Consider the following 18,255-nt stretch of genomic DNA (forward strand, 5'->3'; position numbering starts at 1 on the left):
GCAGGAGGTTGGGAATGAATATCTGCATCTGACCGTCAATGAAAGGCCTCTCTTAAAAAACAAAATGATAAATAACAGAGGCCAACAGAAATAAGTTTGGGTGGATGGGACAGGAAAGGTCTGCCTATATGAAAGGAGATCACTGCACCTTCTTCCAGGATAAAGATTCCCTGAGAATTGTGTTTGGCAAAAATGGTGATATAGAATAAGGAAAGTTAGCACCAAGAACATTATTTCAGTGAAGCATGTAACCCTAGGAGGCTTTCCAGGTGACTCAATGGTAAAGAATCCACCTGTCAAAAAGGAGATGCAGGTTCGATCCCTGGGTTGGGGAGATCCCCTGGAGAGGAAAATCTCAACACACTCCGGTATTCCTGTCTGGGAAATCTCATGGACGGAGGATCCTGGTAGGCTACAGTCCACGAGGTTGCAAAAGAGTCAGATATGACTTAGCATCTAAACAACAGATAACCCTAGAGAGTTATGGAATAGATAACAGAGAAGACTGAAGCCATTTACGTTAAATGATGATGCCCTTTACTAAAGTTTGGTAATTCAAAACTCAAAGTGATAAACTTGCCTTAGTAATTTTATCATTGTTTAAAATTATACTATGTTACTTATTATATTTAATATCTACACATAGTAATTACATATGTAATTTTATACAATATTTAAAATATGGCCTTGTATTCAGTGATAATGATGATAGCAATACATTTTTCACATTCATATCCTCAGTCTTGGTTAAAAGTCATGTAAACAGGATTTTTGATGTGTTGAATCCTATTTGTCCTCTTAACTCTGATAAGCAGTGATCCAAATGTTTCAGCATGTATAATGAATCCCTAATTATTAAGAAAACATTATTTTTCCTATAATCAGCAATACCTTGGATTCCAATGCCTTGTCTACAAAAACCACAGTATAAGGCAGCTGTAATTCTGCCTGGATAAATTTATATTATGACGTACAAGCAAATGCTTCTGGGATGCTTTTGGGAGAATAGATGCTTTACATAGAAAATAAATATTCTAGTTATCCTATTGACATAGTCAACCCTGACCAACTTGGAGAATTAGGGTTAGAATTTTGGTAAATCAGAAAGCTGAAAACTATTTGATACTATAATTGCCAGTTTAAGAATTTAATACCTTAAGTGAAAAATCAGAGTTAGATTAACCAAAATACCGACAGAAATAATCTTTTAATGGTATATTTCTAAAACATGTGAAACAATGCTCTTAGAGTTTAATAATTCTTATATTCATTAAAAATGAAATGTTAAGACAGCAAGCTAAGAAAATACCATGTGTGTCCTACGCAATTTAAGTAAATAATGGTTATTTTGAAGTGATTCTTTTTTATCCTTTGGTACTTCAGGGATCCTTCCTCTAGAGTTTCAGAAAAAAGCTTGCATATTCATTTTAATTTGCTCTAGAAAATATGCATATGAAGAGTTACTTTCCCTGGCCTGTTCCTTGTTCTAAAGATTTAAAACCATTTTTTTTTGTTGTTGTTGTTTAACTTGGAATTGACTTCAACATCCTACCTCCCACTTTAGTCCAGATATGTAATATAACATGTATAACCAAAAACACTTTAAAAAAGTTAACATACTTGATGCCCAGTGTGTTTCTCCATAATCTGTCTCTAAAAAGCTTATTGCAAAAAAAAAAAAAGCAACAAAGTAAAAAGTTGTACTTCATCAACAGCAAATTTGCACTTCAAAAGATACCATCAAGAAAGCGATAAGGCTACCCACATAACAAGAGGAAATATTTATAAATTATATCTGATAAGAGACTTTATCCAGCATAAAGAACATACACAGCTCAATAGCAAGAAGAAAGTGTTAAAAATTGAAGGATTTGAGTAGACATTTCTCAAAAGAAGTTATACAAATGGATAATAAGTATAGGAAAAGACACTGAGTCATTAAGGAAATGCACATCAAAATCACAACGACACACTTTAGGATGACTATAATCAAAAACCAGTAATAAGAATTTTCAAAAAGGTGGAGAAATTGTAACTCTGATGCATTAGTAATGGGAATGGAAAATAGTACAGCTAGTTTGGAAAGTAGTCTGGCATAGCCTCATAAATTGAACATTAAGTTACTATATGATCTACGAATTCCACTTCTAGAAATATATCTAAGATAAATGAAAATTTCTTAATTTGTACAGGGATGTTTCAGAGCAATATTATTATTAATAACCACAAAGGGAAAACACTCCAAATACTCACTAAATAATGAAAATATAAATATAGCATATCTATACAAGGAATATTACATAGAGCAAGATTCTATTTATACTAAAGGTCCAGATTAGGCAAGTTTAGAGTGATAGACAGTAGATAGTGACTACATGATTACATGGTGCTAAGGAGGATGCTAGTTTGGAAGAAATGAGGAGTAACCATGTGACTGCTAATGAATCGGAGATTACTTAAGTAACACAAAGTTTCTAAAATTGATTTGGTTATGGTGATAGTTGTACAACTCTGAACACAGTAAATGCCACTGAACCAAACACATCATACAGGTGGATTTTATGGTATGTCATTTATATGTCAATAAACCTTTTTCAGGTTTATTGCCAATTCCTATTATTCTTGTTCTGCCTTTTCCTAGAACTTCCTTTCCTAAACTCCAGCCAAAATTTCTTCATTTTATAATTGTTCCCAGTAAGAATGCAGATAATCAACATGGGCTTGAGGCAAAAAGTTTCCCAAAAGGTATACAGAAGTAAATCTAAATATTCCAAACTGATATCAGGAAAACTTGCAGGTAGGAGAAAGCTTTGCCTTCAGGAGCTGTCATCCTTTGACAAAAGTAATGATTCCTGCTCTTCCTATCCACAGATTCATGTTTGCTTACAAAAGAAATGTGGAAAATAGTATGGAGGTATCGAAAAAATTCACTCTTGGGCATACTTCTGGAGGAAAACTTGGTTCAAAAGTACACATGCACCCAATATTCACTGCAGCACTGTTTACAATAGCCAAGGCTTGGAAGCAACTTAATGTGCGTCCACAGATGAATGGAAAAAGATGTGGTACATATATACTATATATATATAATAGAATATTACTCAGTCATAAAAAAGAATAAAGTAATGCCATTTGCTGCAACATGGATGAACCTAGAGATTATCATACTAAATGAAGTACACCAGACAGAGAAAGACAAATATCATATGATATTACTTACACGTGGACTCTTAAAAAAAAAGATACAAATGAACGTATCTAAAAATCAGAACCCTATTTACAGAGTAAACATGATTACCAGGGGTGAAGGTAGGGGGGGAAGGATATACTGGGACTTTGGGATTGACATGTACACAATGATATATGTAAAAGAGATAACCAACAGGAATCTACTGTATACCACAAGGAACTCTGATATTCTGTAATAACCCAAATGGGGAAATAATTTTTAAAAGAACAGAAAAAATTAATGATGAAAAAATAAAGGCACTAGAAGCTTTATGGGGAGGGAGGAGGGAGGAGGGTTCAGGATGGGGAACACATGTATACCTGTGGTGGATTCATTTCAATATTTGGCAAAACCAATACAATATTGTAAAGTTTAAAAATAAAATAAAATTAAAAAAAATTTTAAAGTCATGCTATGCAAAAAAAAAAAAAAGAGGAAATGTGACATATACAAGGTTTCTTTGGAAAAGTAAAGTGTCTTATACATAGGGTGATGGATTCAGAGGCAATTTTTTAAAGAGCAGATGCCTCCATTAATAAATATTCATGTGACACAGAACCGGAAAGTCAAAATTACATTTATAACATTACTAAATAAATAGCAGTGTCCTTATTGCAGGCTTAATAATGCTATTAGAATGGTAAATATGCAGAAAGCTCAAATTCATTACATTGTTAATATTTTTAAATAACAGTTTTAGGAATAAGGATCCAAATTAGAAATATTCCCCTTTATGTGATTTTCTTTGACTTGCCATACAAACGTTAAAGCACAATTTTTTAAATTTTAAATGTCGGCTAACCTGATGGAGAAACTGTTGGGTGCTGCAGCTGTTTTGTCTAAGTCCACTGCATACATTTTTTTTTTCCTTCCTGCTTTGCTTTTCCTTTCAGACATCAGAACATTAAACAGAACCACACTAAAGGTCACTTGGATATAGAGACAGCCGAATTTCCAAAGTTCTCCCCGGTTGTTTTACACAGTTAAAGCTCAAAATGTTAAATAAACTGTGAAAATAAATGTACTTTTTTTTAGAAAAATTTTTAAACACTTCAAATCATTTAGGCTAGACTTGTCACTTGAAAAAACACTGAACAGCAGATCTTAATAAAATCCATTTAACTTCATGTACATCTGCCATTTGAAAACTTTTCTTCTGACACAGCTTAATGAACCTTTAATTTACCTTTCATTCAGTATCCACTGAGGGTCATTAAAAGACAAAGTCTTAAGTCAATGCACTTAATTACAGTCATCATATGTTATTATGTACTATTATATAACACCATATGCCAATTATCAGGGGACTTCAATAGATACTGAACAACACATCTGCACACATGTATCACTTGGTCTATAGACCTAAATCTTAACAATCTTTGAAAAGAAACAGTACTTTTACAGTATTGATATTTGGATTTAAGACATTAACTAAATGCATTATAGATTTTTAAACTAAATATTATTTTAAATATAATAGTGTTGATTGTTTTCTACTTTTGTCTTGATATTAGACTATGTTTCAACATATCAAGTAGAACCTCTAAAAGCAAACAGATTGGTCATAGCACTTAGACATCAAGACACGATGAGTCCAGAGTAATTTAATACCTAACTTTCTGAAAGATGAGGTAAATGACAAGTTATGCTTGATTATCATTTGAGAAATATTAGAGGATCTGCCATTCATCCAGTGTCCTGTCCCTGTTGACAGTCACCCAAATTTACCCCAGGCACTTCCCCTCTTTGTTTTTCTCTGTTCTTAATGCTGCTTTTAGTCATAATTAGTCTCTATTACACACCACTAAAAGAGTTATCTTTTAAACTTTGGCATTTTTTATTTCTGTCCTCCTTAAAAAACTCCTTTAAATACCCATTATCCAGAATCACTTAAAATATATTTTCAGCATGAAATACAAGGCTTAGCATAAGCAATTTTGATCTACCTTTCATATCTTATCTAATTTTTTGTGATGCCATTGTTAGTTTGTAAATTGGCCTCCTTACATGGAGAAAAGGAGAGGCTGCAGAAAGAAGCAGACAACTCCAGATCAGTAGGCTGCAGGTTTAATAAGCAAGGCTTATTATGAGGCTGCTTTCGGGTGGGCACAAGATGGGTAGCACTCCACACCACCACCCCCTCCAGAATCTGAAGTTTATAATGGAGGCCTTAACTGGGGTCAGTCAACATACTATACAGATGGTCTCAACAGCATACTTTCTCAAGGCTGCACCTTGAAAATGGTCTTCACTGTGAGAATACTGGAGAGAATGTACATTCCATGGACAAAGGAGGAGATGAGGAATCTCTGATTGCTAGGGTCTAGCTCATAGGAGTGGTTATATTCTCTCAAAGACCTCCTCCAACAAATATTTTATATACACATAGGAAATACCCATACACCGCTTACCCTGCTAAGAAATCTACTTGATTCTGAGATGTTTACTTTCCCCACATTGTAACACAACCAAATTCATAGCAAATGTTTACAATCACCCCATCCCAGGTGGCATTCATGACTTACTTTTACTAGTTCATGCATGCGCCAACTTGGTTATTATTCTGAACCTGATTAGACAACTATAGTTCCTTTTGGTTTCAAGTTGTTGATGATTTTAGAAAAAAAAAGACAGTATCCTTGTTATTGTTAAAAAGTCTTTCACTGATACCTTTTGATATGTTCAGGAAAATATCAGCATCAAAATTTCCAATGGGTGTCACATGCTTGGAAGAAAGGCCCAGAGACCACCTTGGAGTACTTCTTAATAAATCTTGCATCACTACCTCTCTTCATAGCACATTGGAGTCTGAACTGACCAACCTAGACAGCATATTAAAAAGCAGAAACATTACTTTGACAACAAAGGTCCATCTAGTCAAAGCTATGGTTTTTCTAGTAGTCATGTATGGATGTGAGAGTTGGATTATAAAGAAAACTGAGCATCAGAGAATTGATGCTTTTGAACTGTGGTGTTAGAAAAGACTCTTGAGAGTCCCTTGGACTGCAAGGAGATCCAACCAGTCCATCCTAAAGGAAATCAGTCCTGAATATTCATTGGAAGGACTGATGCTGAAGCTGAAACTCCAATACTTTGGCCACCTGATGTGAAGAACTGACTCATTGGAAAAGACCCTGATGCTGGGAAAGATTGAAGGGCAGGAAGAGAAGGGGATGACAGAGGATGAGATGGTTGGATGGCATTACCAACTCTATGACATGAGTTTCAATAAGCTCTGGGAGTTGATGATGGACAGGGAAGCCTGGCGTGCTGCAGTTCATGGGGTTGCAAACAGTCGGACATAACTAGTGACTGAACTGAGTGGATAGTGTGCATGCATGCTAAGTCCATAAGTGTCTGGACTCTTTGCGACTCTATAAACTGTATCCTGTCAGGCGCATCTGTCCATGAGATGTTCCAGGCAAGAATATTGGAGTGGGTTGCCATACCCTCCTCCAAGAGTCTTCCAAACCCAGGGATCAAACCCACATCTCTCATGTCTCCTGCACTGGCAGGTGGATTCTTTACCACCAGCACCACCTGGGAAGCCCAATGGATGGTAACAGGTGGTACTTACTAGATACTGAAAATCTGCCTTTGGGAATATTTTTGTTAAATAAAGAAAATCTGGCCTAAGATATCTTCTACATCACTAAATATATCTTGTATTTTAATAGTTTTGATTAGCATTATGTTGGGTTTTCCCAGTAGCTCAGGGGTAAATAATCTGCCTGTGATGTAGAAGATGCAAGAGACCTCAGGTTCAATCCCTGGGTCGGGAAGATCCCCTGGAGGAGAACATGGCAAGCCACTCCAGTATTCCTGTCTGGAGAATCCCAAGGATAAAGGATCCTAGTGGGCTACAGTCCATGGGGTCACAGAGAGTTAGACATGACTGAAGCGACTGAGCATGCATACACAGCATTATGATAGACTGTAATAACTGAGAGATGCTAGTCAAAAGTTATTAGTATTTGTTCTAAAAAATTAGTCCCATGTGTTTCATATTAGTCTTTATTGAATCTTTTATAAATGTAATTTTGGGTAAAATTCATTCATTAATTTAATAAGTGGTTACTGAACACCTACTGAGTGCTGCCAGGTATATTTCTAGACAGAAGACAGCAATGAAAAGAACAGCAAGAATCCTGGCTCTCACGGAACTTACTTCTTGTGTGGTATGAAAAACAAACACAATTTTAGAAATATATATAGTATAACATATAACTTGTAATATAAATATACATATTATGTAAAGTGGTGCACAGATGGACAAAAATCCTGAATAGAGATAGAAACTGGGGCTGTAGTTGGGAGCAGGGAGAGGGCTTACAATTTTAAATAGGTGGTCAAAGAACTGAGGTTCTTTTTATAATTCCATTCCACTTACTGTCTTCCTGAGGATGATGTCTAGTAACAAAGGCTAGTCCGTGGCATATAACCACTGGTTTCCATTAAACCTCCTCTTGGGGAGCAGTGAATATAAACTCCAAAATTTAGCCATAGGTCAAACTGGCCATCCAGGATTTACTTGAAATAAAACTGAAGCACTGATTTCAAATATGTCCTTCACAATGCTTCAGAATAAATAAAAATATAATTCATGCCACTAACAAGGTTTAGAAAAATAGCACTCAAGCATTTTCACTTCAATTCAGACAAGCACATGTATTAAGACAAGGAGCCTAGGAAGAAGCCTCCAGCCTTATGCTCCAGGTAACTGTGGTAACCCCTCTTTAGAGCTATTGAATTATACCGTCTGTATGACTTACCTTCAACATGACTTAGAATGATGATTTACCAGAGAAATATAGAGCTGCTATGTATTCCCATGACTGATCTTAAAGCTGTAGGATCACCCCTCTTGCAATCGCTTCTTTGCTACAGGACCAAATAAGTCTATTTCAAGGGAAGTCTAAACACATGATAAATTTTGGCCCTGTTTAACCCTTTCAAATATAAAACAAGCAAAAATAATTTAGCTTCAGAAAAAAAGACCCAACAGTGTCTCATTACTAACAGGACTGAAGGGAATTGTGCTATTGAATTTGCAAGTTAAGCCTCAAAGATCTTTAATGGTTAAAAAAAAAAAAAAAAAAAAAAAAAAAAAACCAAAACACTGGGTGCCAAGGAAGCTGTAAAGAGGCCGAGTCTCAAAACACTGCTGATAGGACAATGAGTCCAACACTTTTGGAAAACACTTTAAGAAATTTTACCAAAGGCCTTATAATGTCTATAGCTATAATCTACTTCTTGCAATCTAGCCTGAGGAATTAAAACAAAATGGAATAAAATTTTCATTGCAATTTTTAAATTAGAATGGCTCTTTTCTTTTTAAACCTCTACTTACCCTTTCAATTTTCAAAGCTAATCTATACTATAATCATTATAAGCAGCAATAAATGCACTTGAGAACCTCTTAAAGATACATGTCACAATAAGGATTCTAGTAGTGTCGTTTGTTCAAGATAGAAGAAGTCATTCTCTTTTTATATTGCAGAATGAACTTAGTCAATAATATACAATCCAGAGAAGGAATAGAATTCTTACCAGAGCTCATTAACATGACCATTTAGTTTTGGACTTGCCCAGATAATTTGACATGACCGCAAATGTTGATATCCAATCATTTGCTGTCTAGTTTAATAAAATTAACTATAAAAATAACAGCAACATTTATGAGAATGTATTCAATACTCCATACCTTAAGTCTCATTAAAACCATTTTGAAATGTGTTACTTAATTATTTTCACATTCAAATGAGCAAACCAAGACTTCAAAAGGTTGGCCACAGATACTAAATGGCAGGATGAGGATGCAAATTCAAGACACAAGATTACCTAATTCCTAACCCAATACAACACTGTCATCTTTGTTGTAAAGGCTCTCAAGCTCTTTCAGCATTCTTGAATGATAGCTGAGGTAAATTTTCCATCATAAACTCTACAGCCTATTGTGATGCTGTGGCTTTTACATCATGACTGTATGTTCTGAATCATAGACTCACCTACATGGCCTGACAAGTTCAAGTAGTCTTACAGGCACAAAATATAGACTATATGAAGTGGAAATAGTTCTGGAAAGACAACATACAACTGTTTCACCACATAGTTGAAAATACAGCCCTTGGTATTAAAAAAAAAAAATCTGAAAGTTATTTCTGAAATACTGAGGACAAGAGTCAATAAATTGCCTACTACTTGAATAATTATTTCATCTCTTTTCATATTTTGCATTGTTTAGACCTTCTGATCTGGAGAAGGCAATGGCACCCCACTCTAGTACTCTTGCCTGGAAAATCCCATGGATGGAGGAGTCTGGTAGGCTGCAGTCCATGGGGTCGCTAAGAGTTGGACACAACTGAGCGACTTCACTTTCACTTTTCACTTTCATGCATTGGAGACGGAAATGGCAACCCACTTCAGTGTTCTCACCTGGAGAATCCCAGGGACGGGGGAGCCTGGTGGGCTACCACTTATGGGGTCGCACAGAGTCAGACATGACTGAAGCGACTTAGCAGCAGCAGCAGCAGCCTTTTTGATCATTTTTGTCTATCACCCTTTTGGTTCTGTTTGTCTCATTTTTCTCTTAACTTTTCCACAAATTTAATTTCCTTCAAATATATGTCCTAAACAGTGTTGCTATCAGTCATTGGTGGCTGTGTACATTTGGCCTGATAACATTGTGTAGTCAACTGATGTGCTTTTGTGCTGTGCTTAGTTGCTCAGTTGTGTCCAACTCTGCAACCCCTGATACAGCCAATTAATTAGTGCACATGTATATACACAAACCAAACCTGACAAGGTTGTCATGCAGGAGATATAGTTTAAATACTGTAATCATTTTATACAAGAGCATTATAATTGTGCTAATCTCAACAGAAGGTATGTAAGCATAATATATGCAAACAGCTCCAAATATGTAATACATATGTACATGTATATGTAAACAGATAGATTTTCATATGAAAAACTATGCACACAAATGACAGAGAAAATGATGAATTAATTCCTTATTAATTGATAACTAGGCAATGAAGATGATACAATAAAGCAGCCTTTGAAAAGCAAATGATTAAATTATACCTCTAAAAACAAATGTAAAGGAATTCAAGACATAATGGCATGCATTTAAAAGACCTTAACAAAGGTCAGGGTGGCAAGGTCAAGGGCGGCGGCCGAGAGGAGCAACCCCCCATCCAAGGAGCGGTGGCTGCACGGGCGCAGGAGTGCCTAGAGGAGCTACTCCACATTCAAGGTCAGGAGGGCCGGCGGTGAGATGATACCCCTCATCAAAGGTAAGGAGCAACGGCTGCGTTTTGCTGGAGCAGCCGTGAAGAGATACCCCACATCCAAGGTAAGAGAAACCCAAGTAAGACAGTAGGTGTTGCAAGAGGGCATCAGAGGGCAGACACATTGAAACCATAATCACAGAAAACTAGTCAGTCTAATCACACTAGGACCACAGCCTTGTCTAACTCAATGAAACAAAGCCATGCCTGTGGGGCAACCCAAGACGGGCAGGTCATGGTGGAGAGATCTGACAGAATGTGGTCCACTGGAGAAGGGAATGGCAAACCACTTCAGTATTCTTGCCTTGAGAACCCCATGAACAGTATGAAAAGGCAAAAAGATAAGACACTGAAAGAAGAACTCCCCAGGTTAGTAGGTGACCAATACGCTACTGGAGATCAGTGGAGAAATAACTCCAGAAAGAATGAAGGGATGGAACCAAAGCAAAAACAATACCCAATTGTGGATGTGACTGGTGATAGAAGCAAGGTCCGATGCTGTAAAGAGCAATATTGCATAGGAACCTGGAATGTTAGGTTCCATGAATCAAGGCCAATTGGAAGTGATCAAACAGGAGATGGCAAGAGTGAACATCAACATTCTAGGAATCAGTGAACTAAAATGGACTGGAATGGGTAAATTTAACTCAGATGACCATTATATATACTACTGTGGGCAGGAATCCCTTATAAGAAATGGAGTAGCCATCATGGTCAACAAAAGAGTACGAAATGCAGTACTTGGATGCAATCTCAAAAACGACAGAATGATCTCTGTTCGTTTCCAAGGCAAAGCATTCAATATCACAGTAATCCAAGTCTACGCCCCAACCAGTAATGCTGAAGAAGCTGAAGTTGAACGGTTCTATGAAGACCTACAAGACCTTTTAGAACTAACACTCAAAAAAGATGTCCTCTTCATTATAGGGAACTAGAATGCCAAAGGAGGAAGTCAAGAACACCTGGAGTAACAGGCAAATTTGGCCTTGGGATATGGAATGAATCAGGGCAAAGTCTAATAGAGTTTTGCCAAGAGAACGCACTGGTCATAGCAAACATGCTCTTCCAACAACACAAGAGAAGACTCTACACGTGGACATCACCAGATGGTCAACATCGAAATCAGATTGATTATATTCTTTGCAGCCAAAAATGGAGAAGCTGTATACAGTCAGCAAAAACAAGACCAGGAGCTGACTGTGGCTCAGATCATGAGCTCCTTATTGCCAAATCCAGACTTAAATTTAAGAAAGTAGGGAAAACCAATTGGCCATTCAGGTACGACCTAAATCAAATCCCTTATGATTAAACAATGGAAGTGAGAAATAGATTTAAGGGACTAGATCTGATAGATCAAGTGCCTGATGAACTATGGACTGAGGCCCGTGACATTGTACAGGAGACAGGGATCAAGACCATCCCCATGGAAAAGAAATGAAAAAAAGCAAAATGGCTGTCTAGGGAGGCCTTGCAAATAGCTGTGAAAAGAAGAGAAGTGAAACGCAAAGGAGAAAAGGGAAGATATAAGCATCTGAATGCAGAGTTCCCAAGAAATAGCAAAAAGAGATAAGAAAGACTTCCTCAGCGATCAATGCAAAGAAGTAGAGGAAAACAACAGAATGGGAAAGACTAGAGCTTTCTCCAAGAAAATGAGTGATACCAAGGGAATATTTCATGCAAAGATGGGCTCGATAAAGGACAGAAATGGTATGGACCTAACAGAAGCACAAGATATTAAGAAGAGGTGGCAAGAATACACAGAAGAACTGTACAAAAAAGAGCTTCATGACCAAGATAATCACCACGGTGTGATCACTCACCTAAAGCCAGACATCCTGGAATGTGAAGTCAAGTGGGCCTTAGAAAGCATCACTACGTAACAAAGCTAGTGGAGGTGATGGAATTCCAGTTGAGCTCTTTCAAATCCTGAAGGATGATACTGTGAAAGTGCTGCACTCAATATGCCAGCAAATTTGGAAAACTCAGCAGTGGCCACAGGACTGGAAAAGGTCAGTTTTCATTCCAATCCCAAAGAAAGGCAATGCCAAAGAATGCTCAAATTACCACACAATTGCACTCATCTCACATGACAGTAAAGTAATGCTCAAAATTCTCCAAGCCAGGCTTCAGCAACATGTGAACCGTGAACTTCCAGATGTTCAAGCTGGTTTTAGAAAAGGCAGAGGAACCAGAGATCAAATTGCCAACATCTGCTGGATCATGGCAAAAGCAAGAGAGTTCCAGAAAAACATCTATTTCTGCTTTATTGACTATATCAAAGCCTTTGACTGTGTTGATCACAATAACTGTGGAAAATTCTGAAAGAGATGGGAATACCAGACCAACTGACCTGCCTCTTGAGAAATCTATTTGCATGTCAGGAAGCAACAGCAGAACTGAACATGGAAAAACAGACTGGTTCCAAATAGGAAAAGGAGTACGTCAAGGCTGTATATTGTCACCCTGCTTATTTAACTTATATGCAGAGTACATCATGAGAAAAGCTGGGCTGGATGAAGCACAAGCTGGAATCAAGATTTCCGAGAGAAATATCAATAACCTCAGATATGCAGATGACACCACCCTTATGGCAGAAAGTGAAGAGGAACTCAAAAGCCTCTTGATGAAAGTAAAAGAGGAGAGTGAAAAAGTTGGTTTAAAGCTCCACATTCAGAAAACGAAGTTCATGGCATCTGGTCCCATCACTTCATGGCAAATAGATGGGGAAACAGTGGAAACAGTGCAGACTTTATTTTTTGGGCTCCAGAATCACTGTAGATGGTGACTGCAGCCATGAAATTAAAAGACACTTACTCCTTGGAAGAATAGTTATGACCAACCTAGATAGCATATTGGAAAGTAGAGACATTACTTTGCCAACAAAGGTCCGTCTAGTAAAGGCTATGGTTTTTCCAGTGGTCATGTATGGATGAGATTTGGACTGTGAAGAAAACTGAGCTCCAAAGAATTGATGCTTTTGAACTCTGGTGTTGGAGAAGACTCTTGAGAGTCCCTTGGACTGCAAGGAGATCTAACCAGTCCATTCTAAAGGAGATCAGCCCTGGGTGCTCTTTGGAAGGAATGATGCTAAAGCTGAAACTTCAGTACTTTGGCCATCTCATGCGAAGAGTTGACTCATTGGAAAAGACTCTGATGCTGGGAGGGACTGGGGGCAGGAGGAAAAGGGGACAACACAGGATGACATCGCTGGTTGACATCACCAACTCGATGGATGTGAGTTTGAGTGAATTCCGGAAGTTGGTGATGGACAGGGAGGCCTGGTGTGCTGCGTTCATGGGGTCGCAAATAGTCGGACACGACTGATCGACTGAAGTGAAGTGAACTGAACTGAACCAAATTCACAAACTAAAATAGTGTTGAAGAAATTATTAAAACAAGTCAGACTTCATGACATTAATCTGTGTTAATAGGGATCTTTAGAAGGCACTTGCACTTATTTAGAACATGAAAGATAGTATGTTTATCCCTGTACTGCACTAAATGGACAAGAGTAGCCCAAGAGGAGTCTCCTTCCTAGAAATACTGTGACATCAGGAGACACCAGCTAGTTCTCAGTAAAGGCACGTTTCAGACACATCTTTGATCCTCTGATACAACATCTTCTTGGACACCCTTTGTTTCATGACACTGACATTGTATATCTTTTTTTAAATTGAAGTATAGTTGATTTATGTTACTTTTTGATGTACAGTAGAGTGATTCAGTTAAACATATACATACATATTCTTTTCCAGATTCTTTTCCACCATAGGTTAACAGAGGATATTAAATACAGTTCCTTGTGTTATACAGTAGGTCCTTGTTTATCTACTTTATATATGGTAGTTGTGTATCTGTTAATTCCAAATTCTTAATTTACCCCTCTCCCTCCTTTCCCTTTTGTTAAACACAAATTTGCTTTCTATGCTTGTGAGTCTGTTTCTGTTTTGTAAATGAGTTCATTTGAATATTGTAGATTCCACATATGAGTGATATCATATGGTCTGTCTGACTTACATGTCAATTAATATGATATGCATGCATATTGTGGCAAATGGCATTATTTCATTCTTTTTTGGTTGAGTAATATTCCACTGTATATATATACCACATCTTTTTTATCCATCCATTTGTCAATAGACATTTCATTTGCTTCCTTGTCTTGACTATTGTAAATAGTGCTGTTATAAACAACAGAGTGAATTTATCTTTTTGAATTAGGTTTCTATGGGTATATGCCCATGAGTGGGATTGCTGGATCATATGGCAACTCTTTAGCTTTTTAAGGAAACTTTCTACTGTTCTCCATAGAGTCTATACCAATTTACATCCTCACCAACAGCATAGGAGGGTTCCCTTTTCACCACACCCTCTCCAACATTTATTATTTATAGTCTTTTCAATAATGGCTATTCTGACCAGTGTGAGGCGATACCTCATTGTAGTTCTGATTTGCATTTCTCTAATAATGTCAATATTGAACATCATTTCATGTGCCTGTTGGTCATCTGTATGTCTTTGAAGAAATGTCTATTTTTGTCTTCTGTACATTTTTTTTTTTTGATAGGACTGTTTTGTTATTGAGTTGTGTGCTTTGTTATTGAGTTGTATGAGCTGATTGTATATTTTGGAAATTAAGCCCTTGCTGGTTGCATCATTTGCAAATATTTTCTCCCAGTCCATAGGTGAGTCTATAGGTCTTTTCATTTTGTTTATGGCTTTCCTTGCTGTACAAAAGTTTGTAAGTCAGATTAAGTCCCATTTATTTATTTTTGCTCTTATTTCTATTGCTTTCGAAGACTGACTTAAGAAAACATTTGTATGGTTTAGTCAGAGAATGTTTTGCCTATGTTCCCTTCTAGGAGTGCTAGGATGCCATGTCTTCAAGTCTTTTTAAAAAATACTTTATTTATATATTTGGCTGCATTGGGTCTTTGTTGTGAAACGCGGGATCTTCACCGCACCATGCGAGACCTCTCATTGCGACAACGCAGATTCTCTAGTTGCAGAGTGAGGGCTCAGTAGCTCAAAGCACGGGCTTATTTGCTCCATGGCATGTAGGATTTTGAGGCCCCTTATGGCTCAGATGGTAAAGAATCTGCCTGCAATGCAGGAGACCCAGGTTCGATCCCTGGGTTGGAAAGATCCCCTGGAGAAGGGAAAGGCAACCCACACTAGTATTCATGACTGGAAAATCCTGTGGACAGGGATCTCAAAGAATCAGACACGATTGAGTGACTAACACTTTCACTCTCATATAGGATCTTAGTTCCCTGACCAGGAATGGAATCCATATCTCCTGCACTACACTGCAGGTTCCCACAAACTAGACTACCACAGAAGTCTCTATATTTAAATCTGCAAGCCATTTTGAGCTTATTTTTGTGTATGATGTGAATATGTGTTCTAAATTCCTGGATTTATGTATAGTTGTCCTGCTTCCCCATACCACTTGCTAAATATATCTTCTTAAACAAGGTCTTGAGCAATGGTTTAATGAAACTTACATCTTAACAGGGTAGTAGATCTACTGCAAGAACTATTCAACTATACATATATATTATTAGTATATTATATTAGTGTATATATATATATCTCCTCATTTCAAATGAGTATAAGTGCTATTTTAACAAATAAATCACTGTCACTATTAAATATATATTTACTTTAAACCAATGCTAAATTCATAGTACCATTTTAGCAAGTGCTTTTGAATCAGCAAATGTTAAAAAGCCAGCTACAATAACATGTGTCTATAACAAAGTGGTTTATACTAAAATAAGTCTTCAAATCTGAAATGTTTGAGATTTCACTGTATTATAGCATACTTTTCTTTGAGAGAGTTGAGAACTCACTTTAAACACCTGAGACAAAATGAATGTGCTACACTTTAATAGTTATAATAGGATTATCAATTTTAAAAAGCCAGCCACTTTACTTCATCAATGAACTAGAACAACACTAGAAGATTAGGAAGGCTTATCAGTTCAAGACACTTTAGGACATGTCTAGTGGTTATAAAATTAATTTTTAATGATTTCTATACCATCTGGGAGATTCTCATTATGTGCAATAAAAGCTAACTTAATAATGTTTTAAAATTCTCCATTTCACCTAATCATCACAGAGGTCTAGTAATTTTATGTTCAAGTCCTAATGAAAATTTATACATTTGAGTAGAATAATACAAAATATTTAAGATAATATTTTTAAAACCTACAGATTATAGACTTTTCTTTATAAAGGTTTTTGATGGCTCTCCACCTCTCCAAATAATTAAAACATATGGCATATGGCAAATTTAGCCAACAAAAATTAGCTGGCAATTTTCTTAATGGTTAATCTATTTTAGAGATACCCATACTTCCAGGGGAGTTTTTTCTGGAAGATAGTAACAAGTTTATACTTTTCTAAAGGCATTCTGATTGCAAATTCTCTATACCCACTATATGGATACTCAATATGCCAAAATAGAAGTAGACGTATGTTTAAAAATCAAGAAATAATAACTATCTCCAGTACTATTCTTAAATTCTCATACTTTAAGTTCAAGTACCTGAATTACAACTCTTTCATGACAAAATTTTCATCTCATTACCAAGTAGACATAATGAAAAGAATTGGATTAAACTGGGTCTGCTCTCAGTCACAGAGAACCCCTGTGTATCCCCCTTTCAAGTTTCACAGAGGTAACCACTAGAAAGAATCTCACAGCCCCTCAAAACTTTCACAAATATCTCTATTGTAAGATATTCTACCACTTTTTTCTATGTTCTGTTTTTACTTCCCATGTATCCCTTGTGTTTTGAATACTACTCATTTAAGAATGTTTTAAAGTTTTTTTTTTTTTTTGATGGTACCACTCTTATAGTTCTAAAACTTCTTATATATTTCAAATAGTATCCACCCAAAACTTTTTAATCATCCATTGCTTCAAGGAGTTAGAAGTGCAATTAAGCGTTTTCACAAGGCAAGGAAAAAATCAGCTCATTTCTATCAGTATGTCGCATATTTCCTATCAGGACCTTTCTTGTCCACCCAAAACAGCAGTCAACAATCTATTTTTAGCAAACTAAGGATTGAGTATGAAATGTTGCTTACATTACTAGAATTTAAAAATCAAAGGGAAATGAGGAGTGTTCAAGGCAGTGGGAAATGAGGATCCTAAATTCACATTCTCCCATTGACACAACAAATCTACAACAACATAAGGAATAATCCCCTCAAAAGGGGACCTGAAAACTGGATGCACAGAGCCTCCACATCAAAGAGACAGAGAACATGAGGAAGTACCAAATAGAAGTTTCATAATATAAAAATACACTAAAAGATTTCAATAGCAGACTTGATGAGGTAGAAGGAAGGTCAAGTCAGCAAGCAGGACCAAAAATGATGAAATGCATCCAGAGAAGCAAGATGAAACAAAAGTTTTAAAAACTGAAATATCTTAGGGATTTTTGAAATAACATCAAGCAAAATTACATCAATATTCAGGAGTCGCAGAGAAGAAAGAAAGCAAGAATACACACACACACACACACACAATGAAGAAATAGTGGCTGAAAACATCCCTAATCTGGGGAAGAAAACAAACATCAAGGTCCAGGAAGCCAGAGAGTTTCAAAGAAGTTGAACAAAAAGAGACATACACCAAGAAGCACTATAAGTAAAATGGTAAAAATCGAGGATTAAGAGAAAAGCCTAAAAGCAGCAGGAGAAAGTTTGTTAAATACA

The 18,255-nt window shown here is 36.6% G+C and overlaps 1 protein-coding gene across 3 annotated transcripts in view; it reads right to left on the reverse strand.

Annotated features, from left to right (window-relative positions):
* Positions 1–18,255, reverse strand: part of NAALADL2 (N-acetylated alpha-linked acidic dipeptidase like 2) — a 1,154,148-nt gene that overhangs the window by 896,612 nt on the left and 239,281 nt on the right. For 2 of the 3 annotated variants that reach the window (XM_055569014.1, XM_055569016.1), the window contains exon 1: positions 5,900–6,029. The exons of the other annotated variant lie outside the window; for it this stretch is intronic. In XM_055569014.1, the coding sequence (XP_055424989.1) occupies positions 5,900–6,008 (109 nt within the window). In that variant the 5' untranslated portion in view covers positions 6,009–6,029. Of the gene's footprint in view, positions 1–5,899; positions 6,030–18,255 lie in introns of those variants that run through there. 3 annotated transcript variants of the gene reach the window in all.

Source organism: Bubalus kerabau, chromosome 2, assembly GCF_029407905.1.
Source record: "Bubalus kerabau isolate K-KA32 ecotype Philippines breed swamp buffalo chromosome 2, PCC_UOA_SB_1v2, whole genome shotgun sequence".
Classification (NCBI taxonomy): domain Eukaryota; kingdom Metazoa; phylum Chordata; class Mammalia; order Artiodactyla; family Bovidae; genus Bubalus; species Bubalus kerabau.